The following is a 25,150-nucleotide window of genomic DNA, read 5'->3' as shown; positions in this document are numbered from 1 at the left end:
GAACTTGCATGCCCAGTGCCCGAAGAGGCCAGAAAAGGAAGAGTGTTGGATCCCCTGGGTCTGGAGTTATAGGTTGATGTGAACCACCATGTAGGGCTTGGGAATTGAACCCAGGTCCTCTGAAAGACCAGTCGGTGCTCTTAACTGCTGAGTCATTTCTTCAGCGTTCCCTCTGGTTCTCCACTTATAATCTTTGAAGAAAAAAAAGGATGAGGGGAAACCACTAGATTCATCATATTATTTGAAGCCACAAAGGTTTGCCAACCATCCTTGTAGTGGGGAATTCTGAGTCATTGCTTCATAAGGCAGAAGTTACTGGTCAGGTGTGCACAGGAAACTCCCATTTTATACTACGTCTTTGCTTTGTTTCCTCTGACGGTAAAATATAGTAAACGGCATCTTTATACACAGATTTCTTCTTACACAACACCACTTGCCATTTACCTCTTAGTAGTAAACACTTGCTCTATATTTTGTGGTTATTTTTTCTGTAAATGATTACTTAAGTTTAAGTGACCTTTAGAATAAGAAGTGTGTGGGTATTTTAAAAATCACATGATTTCTTGCTTCTTTTCTTCTTGTCCTGGAAATGGAGCTCATAATCTCATGCATGCTAGGCAAGTTCTTTTCTACTGAGCCACATCCCTGCCCTTGAAACTTTGTGGGGGTTGATGATGGAGCTCAGTGGTTGCCTAGAAAGCTGAGGTTCTAGATTCCATCTCCCCCCCCCCACTCTGAAGGACTGAAATGGAAACTTGCTTTTTTTTTCTGAATATTAACTTTTATTTTCCCAATACTTGTACATGGGTCATGTATTCATGTCAAAAGCTAACCCCCGTGTGAATTAGTGGAAAAGTTGACATAGTTACATGACTGTGGAACTTGACATCTGAATCCGTCTGACATGGTGGCTGCACTGCGCACCTTTGACCCAACACTTGGAAAGACAGGCAGGCAGGACCTCTCTGAGTTCCAGTACAGCCAGGGCTACACAGTGAGGCCTATTCTTGAAACACACACACACACACACAGAGAGAGAGAGAGAGAGAGAGAGAGAGAGAGAGAGAGAGAGAGAGAGAGAGCAATATAATCTTGTTGAGATTTTAACATTAATAGGTAAGGTAAGAAAATGTATAAATACTGTCCAAGTAGCGTTATGTGTATAACACCAAAGTTTTAAAGAAACTATGAACTTTATCGTTAAAATGGATAAATCTTATGTCTTATGTGGATAATCGATCTATATATATACTCATCAGTTTAATTATGAGTTATGCTTGATGGTATATGTCTTTAATCCCAGCACTCTGGAGGCATAGACAGGAGGAGCTCTGTAAATTTGAGGCCAGTCTGGTCTATATAGCATTTCAAGGCCACCCAAAGCTACATAATGAGGTTCTGTCAGGAAAAAAAATGGAATTAAATATAATTATGAAATGAATACACATATCATAAAGTATAAAGAAAATATGAATGTTCACACCAGTTATTTCTAAAAGTTGTAAAGATATATTCAAAACAAAGCACCATAAAATTTCATATATATATATGGAGAGAGAGAGGGAGAGAGAGAGAGGAGTACAAACCAAAATTCAACACTGTTTGGAGAGTTAATACAGAAATATCATTCCACTTCATTTACAACTCAGATGTCCACAAATGGTGGCTGCTTTTGAAGTACAAATGCAAGAAAATGCTTAGAAAATCTAAAATCACAATAAGCAGAGAGTACTAGTTTCTTTATCAATCATCTATAATCAAATATTGAAGGGGAGCACACTAGTAAAACCAAGCGCTCTGGTGGCTGAGGCAGGAGGGTGGCCTTGAATACCAGCCTTCAAGACTAGCCTGAGCGACTCCATTTTTGTAAAACATGTTCTCCAAAGGACAAAAGGTCAAAGAGGAAGAGAAAGGGTGAAGGAAGAAAGAAACGAAGATAGGAAAGAATGGAGAAAATGGGGAAGGAGAGAGGGGATTAGAGAAAGGAAGAGAAACAGGATAGAGCGAAGGAGGGAGATGTGACGTCTCAGGTGTAGTAACGACTTAGGGCTCTGAGCGCCGCTGTTCACCAACTGTTAAAAAAACTCCCCGCTCCATCCGGATTTTCCAGTCAGCACCTACACAAAGCCCTGCACATCCTACAAACTGGTTCCCGGACTATAGCAAAACTCAACCTTCTAACTTGGAACCCTCCGGCTTTCTCCTGAGGAGTAAGTATCATCTGACAGTTGGAGGAAGAAACGAAGAGCCTAAGGAGTTAGCGAGCATTCTAAGAAAATTCCGTAGCGAAAGCAACAATGGCTGCCCCAGCCAGACGCCCGCACTGCACAAGACTGGTCCTCTTGTGTGCGCTGCTGGGGATGCTGTGGGAGGCCAGGGCCAGGCAGATCCACTATTCCGTGCCAGAAGAGACAGAAAAGGGCTATACAGTGGGAAACATCTCTAAGGACCTGGGACTGGAACCTCGTGAGCTGGCGGAGCGCGGAGTCCGCATCATCTCCAAAGGTAAGACCCAGTTTTTCTCTCTGAGCCCGCGGAGCGGTTGCTTGGTCACCGCAGGCCGGATAGACCGGGAGGAGCTGTGTGCTCAGAGCGCGCCCTGTCTCCTAAGCTTTAAAGTCCTAGTTGAAGACAGAGTGAAACTTTATGGGGTAGAAGTAGAAGTGATTGATATCAATGACAATGCGCCAAAATTTGAAGCAGAAAATTTGGTCGTAAAAATCAGCGAAATCGCTGCCCCTGGAGCACGGTATCCACTCCCAGAAGCGGTTGACCCAGATGTGGGCATAAACTCTCTCCAGAGTTACCAGCTCAGCCCCAACCGGCACTTCTCTCTCCACCTGCAAACCGGAGACGACGGAACTATAAACCCAGAGCTGGTGCTGGAGCGCACCCTGGACCGAGAGGAAGAGCCCTCTCACCACCTGGTCCTCACCGCCTCCGATGGCGGCGACCCGCGCCGCTCCAGCACAGCGCTCATCCAGGTCATAGTGTTGGATACCAACGACAATGCCCCTGTTTTCGACCAACCGGTTTACCGCGTGAAAGTCCTCGAGAACGTGGCCCCAGGCACTCTGCTGCTCACAGTGAGAGCTAGCGACCCGGATGAGGGTGCCAATGGGAAGGTAACATACAAATTCCGGAAAATTAATGAAAAACAGTCGTTGTTATTCCATCTTCATGAAAACACAGGGGAAATAACAGTAGCGAAAACTCTGGACTATGAAGAATGCTCATTGTATGAAATGGAAATACAGGCTGAAGATGGCGGGGGACTGAAAGGGCGGACCAAAGTGGTAGTTACGGTAGAAGATGTAAATGACAATCGGCCGGAAGTGACCATTACATCTCTGTTTAGCCCAGTAAGGGAAGATGCGCCCCCAGGGACAGTAATCGTCCTTTTCAATGCTCATGACCAAGATTCTGGGAAGAATGGGCAAGTTGTCTGTTCCATCCAGGAGAACCCATCTTTTAAATTAGAAAACTCAGTAGATGATTACTATAGGTTGTTGACAGCCCAGATTCTTGACCGAGAAAAGGCTTCTGAGTATAACATCACAGTGACAGCAACAGACAGGGGAACCCCATCCATGTCCACAGAGGTTCATATCACCCTGTATGTGGCGGACATCAACGACAATCCGCCTGCCTTCTCTCAAACCTCCTACTCAGTCTATCTCCCTGAAAACAACCCCAGAGGCACCTCCATCTTCTCAGTTAGCGCCCATGATCCTGATGAAAATGAGAATGCGAAGGTTACTTACTCTTTGGTGGAAAACACCATCCAGGGGGCACCACTCTCCTCCTACATCTCCATTAACTCTGACACCGGTGTGCTCTATGCTCTGCAATCCTTTGACTATGAGCAGTTTCAAAATCTGCAGATGCAGGTGAAGGCAAGCGACAGCGGGCATCCGCCACTCAGCAGTAATGTGTCCCTGTCTGTGTTTCTATTGGATCAGAATGACAATGCTCCCAAGATCCTCTATCCCTCCCTCCCGACTGATGGCTCCACCGGTGTAGAGCTGGCTCCCCGCTCTGCCGAGGCTGGGTATCTGGTGACCAAGGTGGTAGCAGTGGACGAAGACTCTGGACAGAACGCTTGGTTATCTTACCGCCTGCTCAAGGCTAGTGAGCCGGGACTTTTCACAGTGGGGCTCCGTTCAGGTGAAGTCCGCACAGCTCGCGCCCTGCTAGAGAGAGATGCACTCAAGCAAAGCCTCGTGGTAGCTGTGCAGGATCATGGCCAGCCCCCTCTTTCTGCTACGGTCACTCTCACAGTGGCTGTGGCAGACAGCATCCCCGACATCCTGGCTGACTTGGGCAGTATCAGCACTCCTGCAGACCCTGATTCCGATATTACTCTCTACCTGGTGGTAGCAGTTGCTGTGGTCTCCTGTGTCTTCCTACTCTTTGTACTGGTGCTGCTGGCACTTAGGCTACGGCGCTGGCATGCGTCGAGCCTGCTGCAGGATGCAATAGGTGGATCCACTGGGGTACCAACATCACATATTGTGGGTGTGCATGGGGTTCAGACTTTCCTACAGACCTATTCTCAAGAGTTTTCCCTCACACCTGACTCTGGGAAGAGCCACTTGATCTTCCCCCAGCCCAACTATGCCGACACGCTCATCAGCCAGGAGAGCTGTGGGAAAAGCGAGCCTCTGTGCAGCTCGGTTGAGTCCAAGTTTCCTATTGATGACACTCCTTTGGTTCCTGTGAGTTCTGGGTTTTTTTCTTTATTACGATAATTTGCTCTTAGTCTTGTGTAAGTTGATATTTACATATCTGTAACCACTCAAGTTTTCACTGAGTCTTAAGCTTCGCCCACAACATGGTCACTGAGATGACTTTCACTTTCTTACGAAACTCCTGTGGATGGGGGCAGTTTTCATTGCCTTTTGTGGAGGGGGCTGTTCAGATAGAGTGCCTTGGTTGGTTACAGTGGTTCTCTACAATCTCTACAGCTGCTTTTTTTTTTCCTGAGATGAATTGATCATTATTCTCAAAGCCACTAGCTGTAGCTCTTGCTCCTAAATTAGTTTCTAGAGTGATACTTTTGTAAGGGTGAACCAAAAAGTTCTCCTTTCTTAGGGAAACAACTGAAAACTTCCACATTTCTGTTTCTAGGACAGGAAAATATCTCAATGAACTATTGCTTTCCCAGACCCTTAGTTTGTAGAAACTATTTGGGTTTAAAGATCTTTTTTTGAGGACGAGCCAAACTTCAGCTACCATTTCCAAACCCCAGTAAAGCTTTTGTTCTTTCAATGGTGAAAATGGTAGCATCCATTATGATAATAGCGTTAAAGGCTTGCGTTTCCTGATGCTATAGTATCAAGCTATGAAAACTAGTTTAACACTCTTCTTTCAAATGTAGGCTTGCACCAGAGAAGTCGCTAATATGGATAATCAAAATGTTGGCTCCAGTTCAATTCTCCAATCACTGGGTGTAGAAATGAACCTGAACATGGGGTGTAAGTTAGAAATTATTCTCAGGACATGTGGGAAGAGATTCTAAAAAGATTTCCCTGAATTCTAGCTATTAGGGAAAAGATTTATTACTTAGATTTTAAACATAGTGTCAGCATTCAAGTAACAGATGACGTATAGGAGAGAGAACGCTTGAAAATACACCTTGGAGAGGGGAACATTGCTCAGTGACAGAGTCATGTGTGAGACTGGGTTCAACTTGTGTCTGAAAAAGAAAAGGAAAGAGAAGAAACTTGCAAATTTCTATCTACGACCTGCTGTGGTGGTGCACGCCTTTAATCCCAGCACTCAGGAGGCAGAGGCAGGCAGATCTCTGAGATCAAGGCCAGCCTGGTCTACAAAGTGAGTCCTGGACAGCCAGGGCTATGTAGAGAGACCCTGTCTAAAAGTTTTTTTCCTATTGTAAACATAGGTTGCATAGATGTGTTGATGACTGCTGGCGCTTCTGTAGATGTAGAGAATTGTGACCTTAATATGGAGTTTAAAATGCCCTGGGTATATAATATGATACATAGACATTTTAATCTCTTCAAGCATTCTTCCAGTACTACGATGGAGCTCGTGGAAGAGGAGTTGTGCACAGCTCCTGGTTCAATCTGCAGCACCTTAGGAAAAAAGCAAAAGAAATTATTCTCTCTTACTTAAGCTGATAGGAAAAAGTAAGAATTCTTTTGGGGATCTTATTTTTTAATGACATATAAATTTTTTTTAAAATTTCTCTTCTGAAGAGCCATATCTATATTCAAATGACAATTTAAAAGCATGTTAATTTGGGGAAAAGAATAACAACATATATACTCATGGTGTATGTATCTATGATGTGGTAAGTAGGTAACAGTTATCACAAAGCATCACTTCTCTTTTCAATGATTATTACCATATCAGTTATGACTTTTCCACACTTGTGTGTAGTGAGCTTCAATCACACTTACATTGCCACCTCCTGCTTCCACCTCTTCCCACTCTTCCCAACTAGCCCTGCTCCTACTTGGGGTCCTGTGTTTCTTATTAGAGTTGTTTGCAGAGGCACAGTGAAGATATTTTGGTTCGGTTTGGTTTGGCTGGCTTTTTGATTCAGGGTCTCTGTCATTGTGCCTCCCAAGCTACTCTCGTGCTTGCAGACAAATGATTTCTCACCCAACTGTTCTTTAGTTTAAAAACACAACACAGGTAAGTACACTGATGACCGAGAAGAGTATGGCAAGTGATCAACTCAACTGCTCTTAAACTGTGACAACACATTCTAGAATATAACTAGGCTGAAAAATGAAAGTACTGGTATTTCTGTCTAGTTTTTTTAAAGAAATGCTAAATGGCTCTGCGTGTTTTAGATTTTCTCCTCAATAACCAGAAAGCTCAGTATACACTAAACAAAGATTTTTCCTTATCATTATCACTGTTGAAGTTATTTGGTCTGATCTGTATGTGAAGATTCACAACATAATACATTATATTCCATGGTATGGTATGTTTCCAATTTATGAATAATTTTCTTTAAAATTTTTAATGTATAAATATCCACTGTAATCCCACCGTGCGATTAAAATGTGAGGCTATTTCATAACCCAAGCAATACATAACATTTTGGGGCAGGATTTCCAAACATGATAGACTGCAATTCCACACATAGCCTCTGGGCGCCGCTGTCGGCCAGTGCAGAGCAAGCTCCGCTGCCCGGATCCCTAAGTCTCTAAGCTGCAATTTCCTGCGCAGAAACGAATACACACCAAGGGGAACTCTCACACAGACTAAGACACCGATTCCCGGCTGTCCCGGGGTCCCGCTGTCCAGGGCCAAAGGGACCTCCACCTCGGTAGCCTGCATTCTCTCCTACTGTGAGATCCGAAGACCTACAGAGAACCTGAGCCAGCAATGGGAGGGAGCAGCGCGCGGAGGCAGCGCCCCGGCCGCCCGCAGGTACTGTTTACCCTGCTGCTGCCTTTGTTCTGTCCCGCGCTGGGCCAGCCTGTCCGCTACTCCATCCCTGAGGAGCTGGACCGCGGTTCGGTGGTGGGGAACCTTGCCAAGGATCTGGGACTCAGTGTCCTGGAAGTGTCAGCTAGGAAGCTGCGGGTTAGCGCTGAGAAGATGCACTTCAGCGTGGATTCCGAGAGCGGGGACTTACTGGTGAAGGACCGCATAGACCGGGAGCAGATATGCAAAGGGAGGAGAAGATGTGAGCTACAGTTGGAAGCCGTGCTGGAAAATCCTTTAAATATTTTCCATGTCGTTGTGGAGATTGAAGACGTTAATGATCACGCTCCTCAATTCGAGAAGAAAGAAACGCGCTTGGAAATCTTAGAATCTGTGTCGGTTGGTACACGAATACCCCTTGAGCCTGCCACTGATCCCGACATAAATTTGAATTCAATTAAAGATTACCAGATAAGTCCCAACCCTTATTTCTCATTAATAGTTAAAGTTAATGCTGATGGTGGCAAAACCCCAGAGTTGTCTCTGGAGAAGCTCCTAGATAGGGAAGAACAGAGGTCTCATCGCTTGATACTGACTGCCTTGGATGGAGGAGACCCGCCCCGCAGTGCTACCATTCAGATAGAAATATCTGTAAAGGACAACAATGACAACCCTCCAGTGTTCAGCAAAGAGGAATATAGGACCAGTGTTAGTGAAAATCTGTCCCCAGGATCATCTGTGTTGCAAGTGACAGCCACTGATGAAGATGAGGGTGTCAATGCTGAGATACGTTACTACTTTTGGAGCACTGCCCAGAGCACACGACACGTGTTCTCACTAGATGAGAAAACAGGCGTGATCAAGAATAACCAGTCTTTGGATTTTGAAGACATAGAGAGGTACACCATGGAAGTAGAAGCGAAGGATGGCGGTGGTCTCTCTACACGGTGTAAAATCATCATAGAAGTACTAGATGAAAACGACAACAGTCCGGAAATAACCATCACCTCCCTTTCTGATCATATCTTGGAGAATTCTCCTCCAGGAGTGGTGGTTGCCCTCTTCAAGACGAGAGATCGGGATTTCGGAGGAAACGGAGAAGTCACGTGTGATATAGGCAAAGACCTGCCTTTCAAGATCCAGGCTTCTTCTAGCAACTACTACAAGTTAGTAACCGATGGAGCCATAGACCGAGAGCAGAACCCACAGTATAATGTCACCATCACCGCCACGGACAAAGGCAAGCCAGCCCTCTCTTCCAGTACCACCATCGCTCTGCACATCACTGATGTTAATGACAACGCTCCGGCTTTCCAGAAGTCTTCCTACGTCGTCCACGTGGCAGAGAACAATCCGCCTGGAGCCTCCATTGCTCAAGTCAGCGCCTCCGACCCGGATTTGGGATCTAATGGTCATGTCTCCTACTCCATCATAGCTAGTGACCTGGAACCTAAATCGCTGTGGTCCTATGTGACCGTGAACGCGCAGAGCGGAGTGGTGTTCGCCCAGCGCGCTTTCGACCACGAGCAGCTTCGCTCCTTCCAGCTGACACTGCAGGCGCGCGACCAGGGATCGCCCGCGCTCAGCGCCAACGTGAGCATGCGCGTGCTGGTGGGCGACCGCAACGACAACGCACCACGCGTGCTGTATCCCGCTCTCGAGCCCGACGGCTCTGCGCTCTTCGACATGGTGCCTCGCGCTGCCGAACCCGGATACTTGGTCACCAAGGTGGTGGCGGTGGACGCCGACTCCGGACACAATGCCTGGCTGTCTTACCACGTGCTGCAGGCCAGCGACCCCGGGCTCTTTAGCCTGGGGCTGCGCACAGGCGAAGTGCGCACAGCGCGTGCCTTGGGCGAAAAGGACGCTGCGCGGCAGCGCCTGTTGGTTGGTGTTCGCGATGGTGGGCAGCCGCCCCTCTCGGCCACCGCCACGCTGCTTCTAGTATTCGCTGACAGCTTGCAGGAGGCCCTGCCAGACCTCAGTGACCGCTCACTGCCCCCTGATCCGCAAGCCGAGCTGCAGTTCTACTTGGTGGTGGCTTTGGCCTTGATTTCTGTGCTTTTCCTCCTGGCTGTGATTCTAGCCATTGCACTTCGACTGCGACACTCCTCCAGCCCCTCTGTGTGGAGCTGCTTTCAGTCTGGTCTTTGTTCTAAGACTAGACCAGGGGTTTCTCTCAACTATAGCGAGGGCACTCTACCCTATTCCTATAATCTGTGCGTTGGGCAAACGGGAAACGCGGAGTTAAATTTTCTGAAGTGTAGCGCACCTTTGCCTTCTGCTCAAGAAATTGTTTGCGGTAGTTCTCCTGGGGCCTTAATTCCAATTCACTTTGGGGATGATCCGACAGCACATCCTGAGACGCTAACACCGGTAAGTTTCATTTTATTCCTTAACAATCCCAATTTCTCTTACTTCATTTTCGTATCTAGGTTCACATTTGAAAAATCAGTAACTAACCACCACCTTGTCTTCTCAATGGTGAAATGATGATATTTTGTTCAAAAGTTCATAAGTTCCTTTAGTAGGAGAAAATAACGTTGACAAATTGGAGATATCTTGTAAGGCTCTGATCGGCCAACAATAGCAGTAAAAGTCTTGTGACTGGAAAGCTGGGTCAAGGGTGGGTGAAGAGCACGTGTTGCTCGTGCAGAGGACATGGATTCGGTTCCCAGCACCCACACAGTGGCTCACAACCATCCATCACTACGGATTCCAGGGTATAGGGAACCTGACACCTCCTCCTCTCTTCCTTGGGCTCCAGGCACGCAGGTGTTGCATATACAATGATGAGGTCCAAACACTCATACACATAAAGCAATTTTTAAGCAGTAATTTTGGTGTCTAATCAAATAAATGAATAACCTATCCAAGCTTGCTACTTAAAATGATTTTATGCATCTAAGTTCTATGTCTCAGTGTCTGAAATGCTGAAGCAGACAGAAAGATCAGAACAGGTGCTCCCATCCAGAAACCATTGGTTGTGAATTATTTCTGCCGCCTTTTGGTGTCTCCATTTACTTTCACGTTTTTCGTCCACCCGTGAGCACCTGGGGAGATGACTGGGGTATCAGCTTACAGTCTTCCAGCTCGGTGACCGATGCTTCTCTTGAGAGGTGATTTGAAGTTTTGTTCATATTTCCAAGATCTTGTGGTCTCCAAAACTGCCCTGGAGGAATTTTCTCCTCTACTTCTGGTTCTTTGGGCCTTTTTCCAGGCCATTATCCTTCCTTTCTCTTAGAACTGCTTTTGTGCCTTAACTCAATCTCTTCCTTTACATCCAAAGAAACAATTTTCAAGAAAACTGTGAGATCCTCTTGCCCTTTTGCTTTCAGTATGTTTGTGATTTAAGATCTTTGAAAGAAAAAAAAATCTATGATTGGATCTGGCCAGCATCTGCCTAGATTCCAATGCTCAGGGGGCGAGACTCTGCCTTTCAAAACTCTAACAAAATATTTGAAGAGTGACACACTGACTGAAACACTTACAAGCAACCTATTTTCAATATGAAAAAAGTACGCCTCTGGCTCCTTCCCCATATGGTGTGGGTGGGCAGGCTAAACCCCAAATGCATACAAAAGAAAGTCCACCTTCTTCACACTTCCCAGTAAACTGCCTAGGAGAAGACATTATTGACATTTGTATCAATCAATGCTCTGATAAAATAGGATGCTTGGATAAAAACTTGCTTATTCAAAGCTCTACACCAGAGTTGGGGTTTAGCTTAAGTGTAGAGCACTCGCCTATCGTTTGATTTCCTACACCGAAAAAAACTCACATCACTGGAGTTTGGTTTTGTTTCAGATTTGTGCCTGAAATGCATATATATATATATATATATATATATATACATATACATATATATATATATATACTGATCTTCCAATTACAACACATATTAGTGGGCAACTGTAGGGTTTGCTCCTTTTACTTCCTACTTATTTGATGAGTTCATTTCTAAATAGCCTAAAATTTCAATACAAATCCTAAATGAGAAAAAGTTCATCTTTCAAAAACGTTAAGGATTAGTAGACCATCTCGCCAGCCTCTTACAGGATTATAAATAAAACAACCGTCAAATTAAAGAAATAATCTTCAAATTAAAGCTAAAATAATCTTTCAAAGTGAATTTTATTAAAAGAAATATAACTGTCTCCATGTGAATGAATATCAAAGTTGTAAGATTTTCAACACAAAATAAACTTTACTATGTTTTAAGTGGGCGTGCGTCTGTTGGAAATAAGGTGCAAATATTATCAATTTAGCTTACAATACTCCCCAATAAGAAACCTTAAGAAGGACTCTGATGCAGCTCACTATTAGAGCTCTTGTCTGCGTATATGGGAAGCCCCGCTTTCAATCTCATGCCTTCTCGACAAATTTAGCAGAGAAATCAAAGGAAATTAAAATAATTCAACAGAAAAATGCATTTGCTGAAATATTGCAGTGGGTGCAGTAACTTCTTCCGACTCTGAGCGCCGCTGTTCACCTACCAGGAGCAAAATGCCGCCGGAGCTCAGTTGGGATTCTCAAGGTCCAAAAGCTTAAAGCCTCAGTTCCGGCAAACCCGCTCCGGGGCTGCAACGAAAATCACCCCGGAATTTAAGGTGCTCCAACTGCGGGAGACTCCAGGGGACACAGAAAGAAGAAAAGAACCAGGTGAAACACACTGCGCGCCTGGCCGATCGGGAAGAGCTTTGAGAGAATCCCGTAGTCAGAAGACAATGGCCGCTCAAAGGAATCTCTCAGAGCGCACCAAACTGGTCCTCCTTTTCCTATGGATTCCCTGGGAGTCCGCAGCCCGGCAGATCCGCTACTCGGTTCCTGAGGAACTAGAGAAAGGCTCTTTCGTGGGCAACATCTCCAAGGACCTGGGGCTGGAGCCCCGCGAGCTGGCGGAGCGCGGGGTCCGCATCATCTCCAGAGGTAGGTCGCAGCTTTTCTCTCTGAACCCGCGAGGCGGCAGCTTGGTCACCGCGGGCAGGATAGACCGGGAGGAGCTGTGCGCCCAGAGCGCGCCCTGTGTCGTGAGCTTTAACATCCTTGTAGAAGACAGGGTGAAACTTTTCGGGATAGAGATAGAGGTAACGGATGTCAATGACAATGCGCCAAAATTCCAAGCAGAAACTCTAGATGTAAAAATTAATGAAAATGTCGCTCCGGGAATGCGTTTTCCTCTCCCGGAAGCTACTGATCCGGATGTGGACGTGAACTCTCTACAGAGCTACCAGCTCAGTCCCAATAAGCACTTCTCCCTAGTCGTTCAGAGCGGTGCTAAGGGCATCAAGTACCCGGAGCTGGTGCTGGAGCGCGCCCTAGATCGCGAGGAAGAGGCGATTCATCACCTGGTCCTCGTGGCCTCTGACGGAGGAAACCCTCCCAGATCTGGCACTGTCCTCATCACTGTGACCGTCTTTGATGCAAATGACAATGCTCCGATCTTCACCTCGACTGAATACCGCGTGAACGTTCCGGAGAACCTGCCTGTGGGCACTCAGCTGCTAAAGGTAACCGCCACGGACAAAGATGAAGGCGCAAATGGAGAAGTGACATACGCATTCCGAAAATCACTGGACGCACAACTGTCCAAATTCCAACTAGACCAAAATACCGGGGAAATAAAACTATCTGAAAATCTAGATTATGAAGAAAGGCGTTTCTATGAAATAGAAATCCAAGCCGAAGACGGAGGGGCCTACCTTGCAACTGCAAAGGCGCTGATTACCGTAGAAGATGTCAACGACAACAGTCCGGAGGTGATCATCACATCTCTCTTCAGTCCAGTGACAGAAGATTCGCCGGTGGGAACTGTCATCGCCCTTTTAAACGTGCACGATTTAGACTCTGGGCAGAATGGAGAGGTAACCTGTTCCATCTCTGGGAATCTACCTTTTAAATTAGAAAAGTCCATTGACAGTTACTATAGGCTAGTGACACAAAGAGCCCTCGATAGGGAGCAGGTACCCTCTTACAACATCACAGTGACAGCCACTGATGGGGGAAACCCACCTTTGTCAACCCAAGCTCACTTCACTCTACAAGTGGCGGATATCAACGACAACCCGCCCACCTTCTCTCACACTTCCTACCTTACCTACATCCCAGAGAACAATCCCAGAGGTGCCTCCATCTTCTCAGTGACTGCCCTCGATCCAGACAGCAAGGAGAATGCCCAGATCGTTTACTCTCTGGCTGAAGACACCATTGAGGGGGCGCCACTCTCTTCTTACATATCCATCAACTCAGACACTGGCATCCTCTATGCGCTCTGGTCCTTTGACTATGAGCAGTTCCGCGAACTGCAGGTGCAAGTGACTGCTAGCGACAGCGGGAAGCCTCCCCTCCACAGTAACGTGTCATTGACCCTGTTCGTGCTAGATCAGAATGACAACTCTCCAGAAATTCTGTACCCCTCCATGCCCACTGACGGCTCCACTGGGGTAGAGCTTGCACCCCGCTCAGCAGAGTTGGGCTATCTGGTGACGAAGGTGGTGGCAGTGGACAGAGACTCAGGACAGAACGCCTGGCTTTCCTATCGTCTTCTCAAGGCAAGCGAACCAGGGCTCTTCACGGTAGGGCTGCACACAGGTGAGGTGCGCACAGCGCGGGCCCTGATGGAGAGAGATGCTCTCAAGCAGAATCTAGTGGTGGCTGTGCAGGACCACGGCCAGCCCCCTCTCTCCGCAACGGTCACGTTGACTGTTGCGGTAGCTGACAGCATCCCTGATGTTCTGGCAGACTTGAGCAACCTGGAGCCACCAAAGGACTCCGAGGCCTCAAGCCTCACACTCTACCTAGTAGTGGCAGTGGCAGCGGTCTCCTGCATTTTTCTCGCCTTCGTCATTGTGTTGTTGGCACTCAAACTTCGGCGCTGGCACAAATCTCACATGCTGCAGTCTTCGAGAGATGAATTGGCTGGCGTGCCTGCCTCTCACTATGTGGGCGTGGACGGGGTGCGTGCTTTCTTGCAGACCTATTCGCACGAGGTTTCCCTCACTGCTGATTCGCGGAAGAGCCATCTGATCTTCCCGCAACCTAACTACGCAGACACGCTCATCAGCCAGGAGAGCTGTGAGAAAAAAGATCCTTTGTCTTTGTTAGACGATTCGAAGTGTCCTGTAGAAGATGCCCCTCTGGTGCCAGTGAGTTCTGATTTTACTTTTATTTTAAAAAATTACTATCAGATTTACTTTGTGGCTTGAACCTAAATGCTGGAAATAGTAGACCTCTATTTTAAAACCACTTCTCTTGGTTCCAGTTTCCAGTGATGCTTGCCTCTTGCTAAAACATTACAGAGTAGAATCTGGTAGTTAAGACTGTATTGGAAACTGTGGTGAAAATCGCCTAGGTTGCCCTGAGGTTGTATGAGTAGCTTTTGCAGAACCTTGTGTTTTATTGTGTTGCTGAATACAACATAGACGGTTCCTGAAAGGGAACTTCATGTGGCAGTGTCTGTTGATGTATGAGTCCTCACTGACCACATGCTACCACTTTAGGAAGCTGGAACTCTTTTGAAGGCAAGGTGTTAAAATTAGGTAAATGTCAGAAACAAATGCATTGGCCTCACCAGACACACAAGCAAAGTCCAAGGCTGTTCATTGGTGTTCTTTAGAGATAAAGCAATATGTCTTTGCAGTTACATTTTCAAACAATGACTGGATATACTCTTTAGATATTTGAAGTTTTTCATTAATATTCAACCAACAAGTCATAACTATGTGCTTAGAATCTTTATAACCATAACCATGCCCATTAGCTCAGTGGCATGCCTTCTGCATATGATTACATAACGTCTTGCTATATGAAAGATATAGCCTTTTAATTTCATTTTTCTTGCCCAATGATGATTCCAAGAATTTATGCAAGGTTAAATTGAGGATTTTTATTCCCTTTGTCTTTTTTTCCTTGAAAATTATAATGCCATCTATTAAGGCTAAAACGTAAATGTGGATTGGGAGTGGATAACATTGCTCGAGTTCCCAGGAACAAAAGTTAACCACATGATGAGGACATTTCCTCCTTAATGTAGAAGAGAACTCAGCCGGCGGAATCTTGTAAGTGTGGTGACAGAGTTTTAAAATAAACTAAGAGCTAAGAGCATAAGAAAAGAGTTGGCAGCTCATCACGGGATCAGAACTTAAGCAAAGCTGTACATGAAACTCTTCTAAACAGGTGATTAGTGAAGGAATTGATGAGCACATTTAGTTCAAGAAAAATAGCGACATATTGGATTCATTCTCTGGACTTATTATTACTCTACAGAAGTTACTTGAATAAAGAGTGCTCTACGCCTGAGACCCAGGCACATTTGTGTCAACACTTGGCTAGTCATAGATTCATGGAAGGTGAGTACAGCCTCCACAGTTATAATACTACTTATTCATTGTAGCTCTTGTCCTACATCTTTGTCCCATGAAAGTAATAATAATTACGTGCATATTTCAGTTCTGTTATTTGAAAAAGTGCAAGCTTCAAGAGCACTCTTTTGACACTGCAAATGTTCTATTAAAATCTCGAGAGCCATGCTGAACCCGCTGGATGTTTGGATACAGTCAGGGTGGCATTCCAGCGCCTAAATGCAGATGGAAGGGTATTTACTTTTTAACTAACAAGAGCTAGCGTTGATGGCAAAAGATAGCTACTCTCAAAGAGAGAGACAGTCATTTGCTATGGATGAAAGACTTGGGTAATTGGGCCATTGGTTCTGTGGACCTTTACTTTCTTTCACTCGTTTTAATTTGAAGAAAATACACTTTCAATCTACCCAAAATGTGTATAAATTTTTACATATGAAACAATATTTATTAATAAAAAATTTCACGAGGGAAACAAAATCAATGAGAAAGAAAATTCAAATATTTTGGCTATCAACTTGCCCTTGTAGAAAATAAAAGATTCCCCCAAAATCTGAATCGCCAGACTGCAATTCCACTCAGAGCCTCTGGGCGCCGCTGTCGGCCAGTGCAGAGCAAGCTCCGCTGTCCCGGATCCCTCAGTCTCTAAGCTGCAATTTCCTACGCACAAACGAATACACACCAAGGGGAAACTCTCACTCACACAGACTAAGACACCGATTCCCGGACACAAACCGGGGTCCCGCTGTCCGGGGCTGAACGCGCCTCCACCGCGGTAGGCTGCACTCTCTCCTATTGTGAAGAACTGAAGACCTACAGAGAACCCGAGCCAACAATGGGAGGGAGCAGCGCGCAGAGGCAGCGCCCCGGCCGCCCGCAGGTACTGTTTACCCTGCTGCTGCCTTTGTTCTGTCCCGCGCTGGGCCAGCCCGTCCGCTACTCCGTCCCTGAGGAGCTGGACCGCGGTTCGGTGGTGGGGAACCTTGCCAAGGATCTGGGACTCAGTGTCCTGGAAGTGTCAGCTAGGAAGCTGCGGGTTAGCGCAGAGAAGATGCACTTCAGCGTGGATTCCGAGAGCGGGGACTTACTGGTGAAGGACCGCATAGACCGCGAGCAGATATGCAAAGGGAGGAGAAGGTGTGAGCTACAGTTGGAATCCGTGCTGGAAAACCCTTTAAATATTTTTCATGTCCTTGTGGAGATTGAAGATGTTAATGATCACGCTCCTCAATTTCCAAAAGATGAAATAAACCTAGAGATAAGTGAATCCGTCAGCCCAGGGGCGAGAACAATTCTGGAGTCTGCAAATGATCCTGATATTGATGTGAATTCTCTTAGTAAATACCAACTAAGTCCTAATGAGTATTTCTCATTATTGGTGAAAGACAATCCGGAGGGTGGCAAATACCCAGAATTAGAATTGCAGAAGATGCTGGACCGAGAAACAGAGAGCACACACAACCTGGTGCTGACAGCTGTAGACGGTGGGGACCCTTGCCCCAAGTGGCACAACTCAGCTCCGAATCCAGTGGTGGAGCCAATGATAACCCCCAGTGTTCAGCCGAAAAGTGTACAGAGTCCGCCTTCGAAGACTTGCCTCCAGGGGCGACCGTCCTAAGGCTGAAAACCACGGATCAGGACAGGGGCATCAATGCAGAGTTCACATATTCCTTCCTGGGTGTGGCTAACAAAGCCCAGCACGAGTTCTCTCTGGATCCCGTAACAGGAGATATAATAACTCTACAGTCATTGGATTTTGAAGAAGTAGAACGATATACGATTGGCGTGGAGGCGAAGGACCGAGGATCTCTTTCTTCGCAGTGTAAAGTAATTATAGAAGTTCTAGATGAGAATGACAACCGTCCAGAAATAATCATCACTTCTCTCTCGGATCAGATTTTGGAGGATTCCCCTTCCGGAACGGTTGTGGCCCTCTTCAAGGTACGGGATCGAGATTCTGGGGAAAACGCAGAAGTCACTTGCAGTTTAAGCGGAAACAACCCATTTAAGATTCATTCTTCTTCCAATAATTACTACAAGTTAGTAACAGATAGCATCCTAGACCGGGAACAGACACCAGGGTACAACGTCACTATCACAGCCACAGATAGGGGCAAGCCGCCCCTTTCCTCCAGCACAACCATCACTCTGAATGTAGCTGACGTCAACGACAATGCGCCAGTTTTCCAACAGCAGGCCTACCTAATAAACCTACCAGAAAACAACCAGCCCGGTACCTCCATAACTCAAGTCAGAGCATGGGATCCAGATGTGGGATCCAATGGCCTCGTCTCCTACTCCATCATAGCTAGCGACCTAGAACCAAAAGCGCTGTCATCCTTTGTGTCTGTGAACAAGGACAGTGGAGTGGTGTATGCGCAGCGCGCCTTCGACCACGAGCAGCTGCGCTCCTTCCAGCTGACTCTACAGGCGCGCGACCAGGGATCGCCCGCGCTCAGCGCCAACGTGAGCATGCGCGTGCTGGTGGGCGACCGCAATGACAACGCGCCACGCGTGCTGTATCCCGCTCTCGAGCCCGACGGCTCTGCGCTCTTCGATATGGTGCCGCGCGCTGCCGAGCCGGGATACTTGGTCACGAAGGTGGTGGCTGTGGATGCGGACTCCGGACACAATGCCTGGCTGTCTTACCACGTGTTGCAGGCCAGCGATCCCGGGCTCTTCAGCCTGGGGCTGCGCACAGGCGAGGTGCGCACAGCGCGTGCCTTGGGCGATAAGGATGCAGCTCGTCAGCGCCTTCTGGTCGCTGTGCGTGATGGTGGACAGCCACCCCTGTCCGCTACTGCTACACTGCTTTTAGTTTTTGCAGACAGCCTACAAGAAGCTTTGCCAGACCTCGTCGATCATCCCATCCCCTCCGACCCTCAGAGTGAGCTTCAGTTTTACCTGGTGGTGGCCTTGGCCCTGATCTCGGTGCTTTTCCTTCTCGCAATAATTTTGGCCATTGCTTTGCGCCTGCGACAGTCTTCCAGCCCATCAACCACTGGTTGCTTTGGGTCGGTTCTTGGTTCCAAGTCTAGACCAGTACTTCCACCCAACTACAGTGAGGGGACATTGCCCTATGCCTATAATGTGTGCGTGCCGGGAGATCAACTTAAGCCAGAATTTAATTTTCTCACATCCGTTGGAGATTGTCCTGCCGCACAAGATCTTCTCAACAAAGATAGCTCCTCGGCACTGCTGGCTAGCATGTTAACTCCTAGTGTGGAAGCAGACAAGCAGACCTTTAACCAGGTATTTAATATTGTGCTTTTTATATTCCGGTACGCCAACGTGTATATATAGAGAGAGCTGCAATTTTAAAGGATGGTTTGTTTTGTTTCCTGTTTTGTTTGAGACACGGTCTCTCTATGTAGTCCTGGTTGTTCTGGAATTAGCTATGTAGGCCAAGAGGGCCTAGCATTCACATAGATCCACCTGCCTCTGCTTCACAAGCACTGGGATTAAAGGGGTGGGCCACCGCGCTGGACTCTATTTTAGGAGCTTTATGTTTCTAAGAGAAATGTAGGTCAAACTTGGGTATCACTGTTTTTGGAAGGGTGTGGGAGTGTGCCGTAGTGACCAAACTCGTACCAGTTCTAGCCAGCATGCACAAAAGGTTTGTGGTGATGAAATAATATGCTACCAAATAATATTTAATTCTTTGATGTTTGAGCATGTTGTGTGCTCTAGGTCCTGCTTCAACTACCAGTCCCCTCCTCCTCCTCCTCCTCCTCCTCCACCTTCCTCCTCCTCCTCCTTCCTCCTTCTCCTTCTCCTGCCTCGAACACACACAACTATATGAAAATCTCACGTCAGTTTTTCATTAAAATGCCTTCCAGCTATGGATATGAAATACAGGTATATTTTATTATTGTTTAAATGATAACATGATACTATTTAAATTTTGGATAAAACACTCCATCGTCGTTATACTCATTAAAAAAAATAACTCGTTAAAAATAAAAAACTACATTGGCGGGATCCAGAGAGATGGCTTAGTGGTTAAGAGCACCATTACTCTTTGAGAGGACCCAAGTTCAGTTCCCAGCACCCACTACTGCGACAACTATAGCTGCACTTCCTTCTGGACTTCACATGAACCTGCGCACATACTCATAAAAACATGCATATACACATAATTAAAATAATAAAATAAAAACTTGAATTAAAAGTAGTAAGAATAATAACCATGAATCCTACCTGAGGATTTCATCTGGACCAGGGTGGTTTCACATCCACGAACGCCGTGTCTCTTCAGTTAGTAAAACCAGCTGGAATCACAACTAAGTTTTAAGTTCCAGTGTTATTGCGAAACGTTTTTAATTAAACAAGTCCATTTAAGAACTGCCCTTTTCATAAGTGCTCTTGGTAGATTTTACATCACATCACATAGCTATTGTTCGCGGTTTCCAGCTTCACAAATGTCATGATCTACAGAAAAGGTGAGTGTGACAGTTTTCTCCGCAACAGACACCAGGTTTGTATTAGTGTTGCAATAATAAGATTGGGCTCTAGGCGCCGCTCTTGACCAATAAGGGAATGGGAGGACAAAGCTATTGAGTACTTCTCTACCACACAAAGCCGAAAGGGATGGATACTCGCGCATCTTAATTCTGGAAGTAAAAGCACCTCCGTTCGCTTTGGAAGATGTTTTGAATGCGGAATACCTGGAACCTCGTAGACACACAAGCTGACTCGAAAAAAATAAATTAAAAACAAACCGGCGCAAGACCCTCACGGAACAACGCTCACACCCAGCCATGGCGAATCAGCCTCAGCGCTTGGACCGCCGCGCGCTGGTCCCGCTGTGCATTTTCCTGGGGACCTTGCTGACCTTTGGGACAGGACAGATCCGATATTCGGTTCCAGAAGAGACAGATAAAGGCTTCTTCGTAGGCAACATCTCCAAAGACCTGGGGCTGGAGCCCTGGGAGGTCGCGGACCGCGGAGTCCGCATCGTCTCCAGAGGAAAATCGCAGCTTTTCTCTCTGAATCCGCGAGGCGGCAGCTTGGTGACTGCGGGTAGGATCGATCGTGAAGAGCTATGTGATACGGTGCCCTCCTGCTTGCTGAATTTGGAAATTCTCGTGGAGGAAACCCTGAAGATTTATGGAGTGGAGGTGGAAGTAATGGACATTAATGATAACGCCCCCAGCTTCCGGGAAGAAGAGGTAGAGATCAAAGTCAGCGAGCACACTAGTCCTGGGTCGCGATTTCCACTTCCTAAGGCTAGGGATCCAGATACAGGGATGTACTCCCTCCAGAGCTACCAGCTCAGCCCAAGCAGTTATTTTTCCTTGCAGGTGAGAGGCGGGATTGATGGGGACAAGAATCCAGAGCTAGTGCTGGAGGAGAGCCTGGACCGGGAGAAAGAGGCATCCCACCACCTCCTCCTCACAGCCTTGGATGGGGGAGATCCCATCCGCACGGGGATGGTTCCCATCCGCGTGGTGGTCCTCGACGTAAATGACCACATTCCAAAATTTACACAGTCTGTGTATAGAGCGAGTGTGCCTGAAAACCTCAGCTCCGGAACGCGGGTGCTCGTGGTAAATGCCACAGACCCAGATGAGGGTATCAACGGGGAAGTGATGTACACTTTCCGGAAAATGAAAAGCAAAGCTTCTGAAATATTTCAATTGAATTCTCAAACTGGAGAAGTTCTAGTCGGAAAGCCTCTGGATTTTGAAAAATATAGATTCTATGAGATGGAAATTCAAGGCCAAGATGGTGGAGGGTTGTTGAGCACCACCATGTTGTTGATCACGGTTGAAGATGTGAATGACAACGTTCCAGAGATAACTGTCACCTCTTCCATCAACTCAGTGCCGGAAAATTCTCCTTCGGGTACAGTAATTGCTCTTCTAAACGTTCAGGATCAAGATTCTGGAGAAAATGGTCAGGTCTCTTGCTTCATTCCTAGTGGTCTTCCTTTTAAGTTAGAGAAAACCTATGGAAATTATTATAAATTGGTAACCGATAGTGAACTGGACCGGGAGCAGGTAGCGAGCTACAATATTACACTGATCGCCAAAGATCAGGGAAGTCCACCCTTGTCTACAGCAACTCACCTCCTGCTCAAAGTGGCGGATGCCAACGACAATCCTCCAGTTTTCTCTCACTCGTCTTACTCGGCCTACATTCCTGAAAACAACCCTAGAGGTTCCTCCATCTTCTCAGTGACCGCCATTGATAGGGATAGCAAAGAAAATGCCCAGGTCACTTACTCTCTGGCTGAGTACAGTATCCAGGGATCACCTCTGTCCTCTTACGTTTCTATCAACTCAGACACCGGTGTGCTGTATGCCTTGCAATCCTTCGACTATGAGCAGTTCCAGACCCTACAACTGGGAGTGACCGCTAGTGACAGTGGGAACCCACCATTAAGCAGCAATATTTCACTGACCCTTTTCGTGCTGGACCAGAATGACAACACTCCAGAGATCCTATACCCCTCTCTCCCTACTGATGGCTCCACTGGTGTGGAATTGGCGCCTCGCTCCGCAGAGCCAGGTTATTTAGTGACCAAGGTGGTGGCTGTAGACAGAGACTCCGGGCAGAACGCCTGGCTGTCCTACCGCCTGCTCAAAGCCAGCGAGCCAGGCCTCTTCTCCGTGGGACTGCACACGGGGGAGGTGCGCACGGCCCGAGCCATGATGGACAAAGATGCTCTCAAGCAGAGCCTCGTTGTTACTGTGCAGGATCACGGCCAGCCTCCTCTCTCCGCCACTGTCAGGCTCACCGTGGCGGTGGCTGACAGCATCCCAGAGGTTCTGGAGGACTTGGTTAGTCTAGAGTCTCCTGCCAACCCGGATGAGTCGAGTCTCACCCTCTACCTAGTGGTGGCCATCACTGCAGTCTCCTGCATCTTCCTCATCTTTGTCATGGTACTGCTGGCTCTCAGGCTTCGGCGCTGGCACTCATCACGTCTGCTCCAGGCTGCCAGCGGATTGGCTGGCGTGCCTCCTTCGCACTTTGTGGGCGTGGACGGGATGCATGCTTTCCTCCAGACCTATTCCCACGAAGTTTCGCTCACTGCAGACTCAAGGAAGAGTCACCTGATCTTCCCGCAGCCCAACTATGCAGACACGCTCATCAGCCAGGAGAGCTGTGGGAAAAGCGAGCCTCTACTAATACCTGAAGACTCAGCTACAGTTTTAGGCAAATGTGAGCCAACCGATATTCAGGTGAGATGCATATTTCTTTGCCTCCTAATTTTTCCTGATTTGGCACAAGTCTTGAAGGGACTTTAGTTGAGCTGGTTATGAAAATTTAAGCTTGGGTGCGTGTAATTAGTCCATACATATTAGAACACTACCGGTTGGCTTGTGTAATTTACATCAACAGATTAACATTTCTTTTCAGAAGAGCTTTGTCGAAGTCAATTTTTGGTACTTGCGCATTTTCTTCTGATTCTGAAGGGCTATATCGATTATCTTCGCTTGCTTTGTAGTGAGTTGGCTTCGCTAGTGTCTGTCTATCATCGCGATTGGTGACTATCAAGGCAAACTAATTATGATTCAATTTGATGATGCACAAACAGAATTTAAATTCAGTTTCACAGCGTCTGTATAGTCCACCATGATTTGCTTCTAATGTTTACACTGAACTCAACACCGTAGCACGCTGTTTGCGGCTTTTCCTCACTTGTCTACACACTGCTTGTAATGAGTTTTTCTTCAAAGCACGGATTGGTTCTGCTTTGCTTTTTGATGGAATATTGGGATCCTGTTGATTATTTTTATTTTGTATCATTGCTTCATCCTATCAAAACAGGCTTGGCAAAGTTTTAGTTACAAGGCTTTGTTGGGAGAGGAAATGCAGGAGCATTTTTTCTTATGCTTTCTATCCATCCCTACTGCGAATTCACCTCATTGTTCTGAAGAATAAGCAGGCTGTTGAGTTCTCATTGCTTCCTTTTATTCTTTTAGTGTAGCGTTGGGTCGAATGCTTTTCCTTTTTTCCTTTTTTTCTTGTTCATTTTTTATTTTTCCTTTCCTTTTCGGATGCTTTTTGTTTATGGAATGCAAATTTATTACGTGTTTATGTGCAATTTTGTTATGTGTTTATGTAATGCACATTTGTTTATGTGGTTTGTAAAAATTAGAGATTGGAGTGGGTATTTGAGTTGCATAAATGACTAATTTAGGGACTTCGATATAGTTCAGTGGTTGATCATGTGCTTCGCATGTACAAGACCCTTGGTGCAATCCCTATCATCCTTCTGGGGAGACAAAGACTGACACTGCTTGTAGCGGTCTGTTCATGTAATCTTCTTTTTCTTCTTCTTCTTCTTCTTCTTCTTCTTCTTCTTCTTCTTCTTCTTCTTCTCCTCCTCCTCCTCCTCCTCCTCCTCCTCCTCCTCCTCCTCCACCTTCTTCTATCTAGCAGCTTACATACTTTTTTCTTTCCTTAATTTTGCACTACATTTATTTAAGCATATTCAATTGCTGTAATCAGAAAAAGCTTGCTATTGAAGCCTTGATACGTATCCAACGGTGTGCATACTGTCTGAAGCACAGGCAAACAAGGAGAAGAGACCTATGAAGATATGAAGATTTGATCACAGAAATCACCTTCGTAATCAAACCCCACATCCTTATGTCACTTCTACAGATTTGGTTCAAACTACTTGCTCATTAATATTTCCTTTCCAGTTTATGTTTCTCGTTTAGAAGTTTTATCTCAATGTAATTCATTATTAATTTGGTGATCAGGGTCATTTTTTCAACTGTTGGAAAGAGAATTCTTCCTAACAGATGCCTAAATTTGTCCTGAAGCAAGAAAAGTCTTTGAGTGTTTTGTGGGATTTTATTCTTATGAAATTCCAAACTTGGAAGAAAAAGAACTTTAAGGAACTACACCTGAACTAAAATTCGATTATTAAAAATGCTATAAGGCATCTGATTGGTAAGAAGAGGGGGATTTGTATTTTTAAGCACAATCTAAACTAATTGGGGGCTCTCAGCAAAGCTCTTGCAGAAAGAGAAAAGCTTGGCTCCGAAAGTTGATTCGAGAGTCAAAGGAGAATCAGTTAGGATGCCACATATAGTTTAAATAAAAGGATAAAAAGAAAATTCTCTCCCATCTCATGTCATGAGATTTGCAACAGTGATTGAACATTTAACAATCCTTATGATGCGTCTATATTAAAACTGAAAATAATTTGCGGCATTGGCCATCTTTATTACAAATGTACCCTTAATAGTTTTGAGTGCCTCTCCTCTGCTAATTGCGCATGCGTCAGACTGAAGCTGTGTGGGGTCATTTCACCACTGTCAAGTTTTCCTATACCGCTTGGTGGGGCTATTTTTCCACGTGATCTTGAGAAAAGACTTTCTTGGTTCTTCCCAAGTGTCCCTTAGACAAGACAGGCCTTTTAATCT

General features: G+C 46.1%; 2 protein-coding genes across 15 annotated transcripts in view; both read left to right on the top strand.

Moving 5' to 3' along the window:
* LOC116884728 (protocadherin gamma-C4) overlaps positions 1-25,150 on the top strand; it is a 184,095-nt gene that overhangs the window by 74,835 nt on the left and 84,110 nt on the right. Inside the window, exon 1 of one of the 14 annotated variants that reach the window (XM_032885929.1) lies at positions 1,585-4,718. The exons of 10 other annotated variants lie outside the window; for them this stretch is intronic. In XM_032885929.1, coding sequence (XP_032741820.1) covers positions 2,298-4,718 — 2,421 coding nt within the window. In that variant the 5' untranslated portion in view covers positions 1,585-2,297. Of the gene's footprint in view, positions 1-1,584; positions 4,719-7,349; positions 9,784-11,580; positions 14,553-20,336; positions 22,952-25,150 lie in introns of those variants that run through there. 3 more of the 14 variants (XM_032885931.1, XM_032885930.1, XM_032885922.1) reach the window with 3 other exon arrangements.
* On the top strand, positions 15,676-19,400 carry LOC116884730 (protocadherin gamma-B7-like). The gene is given in 2 exon segments (XM_032885945.1): positions 15,676-17,259; positions 17,262-19,400. Coding segments are annotated over 2 exon segments (2,466 nt in total). The 5' UTR covers positions 15,676-16,599; the 3' UTR covers positions 19,068-19,400.

The sequence above is a fragment of the Rattus rattus genome, chromosome 15 (assembly GCF_011064425.1).
Source record: "Rattus rattus isolate New Zealand chromosome 15, Rrattus_CSIRO_v1, whole genome shotgun sequence".
Taxonomy (NCBI): Eukaryota; Metazoa; Chordata; class Mammalia; order Rodentia; family Muridae; genus Rattus; species Rattus rattus.
The sequence above is the reverse complement of the archived record's forward strand: the minus strand, read 5'-3'. Positions and strand labels throughout refer to the sequence as shown.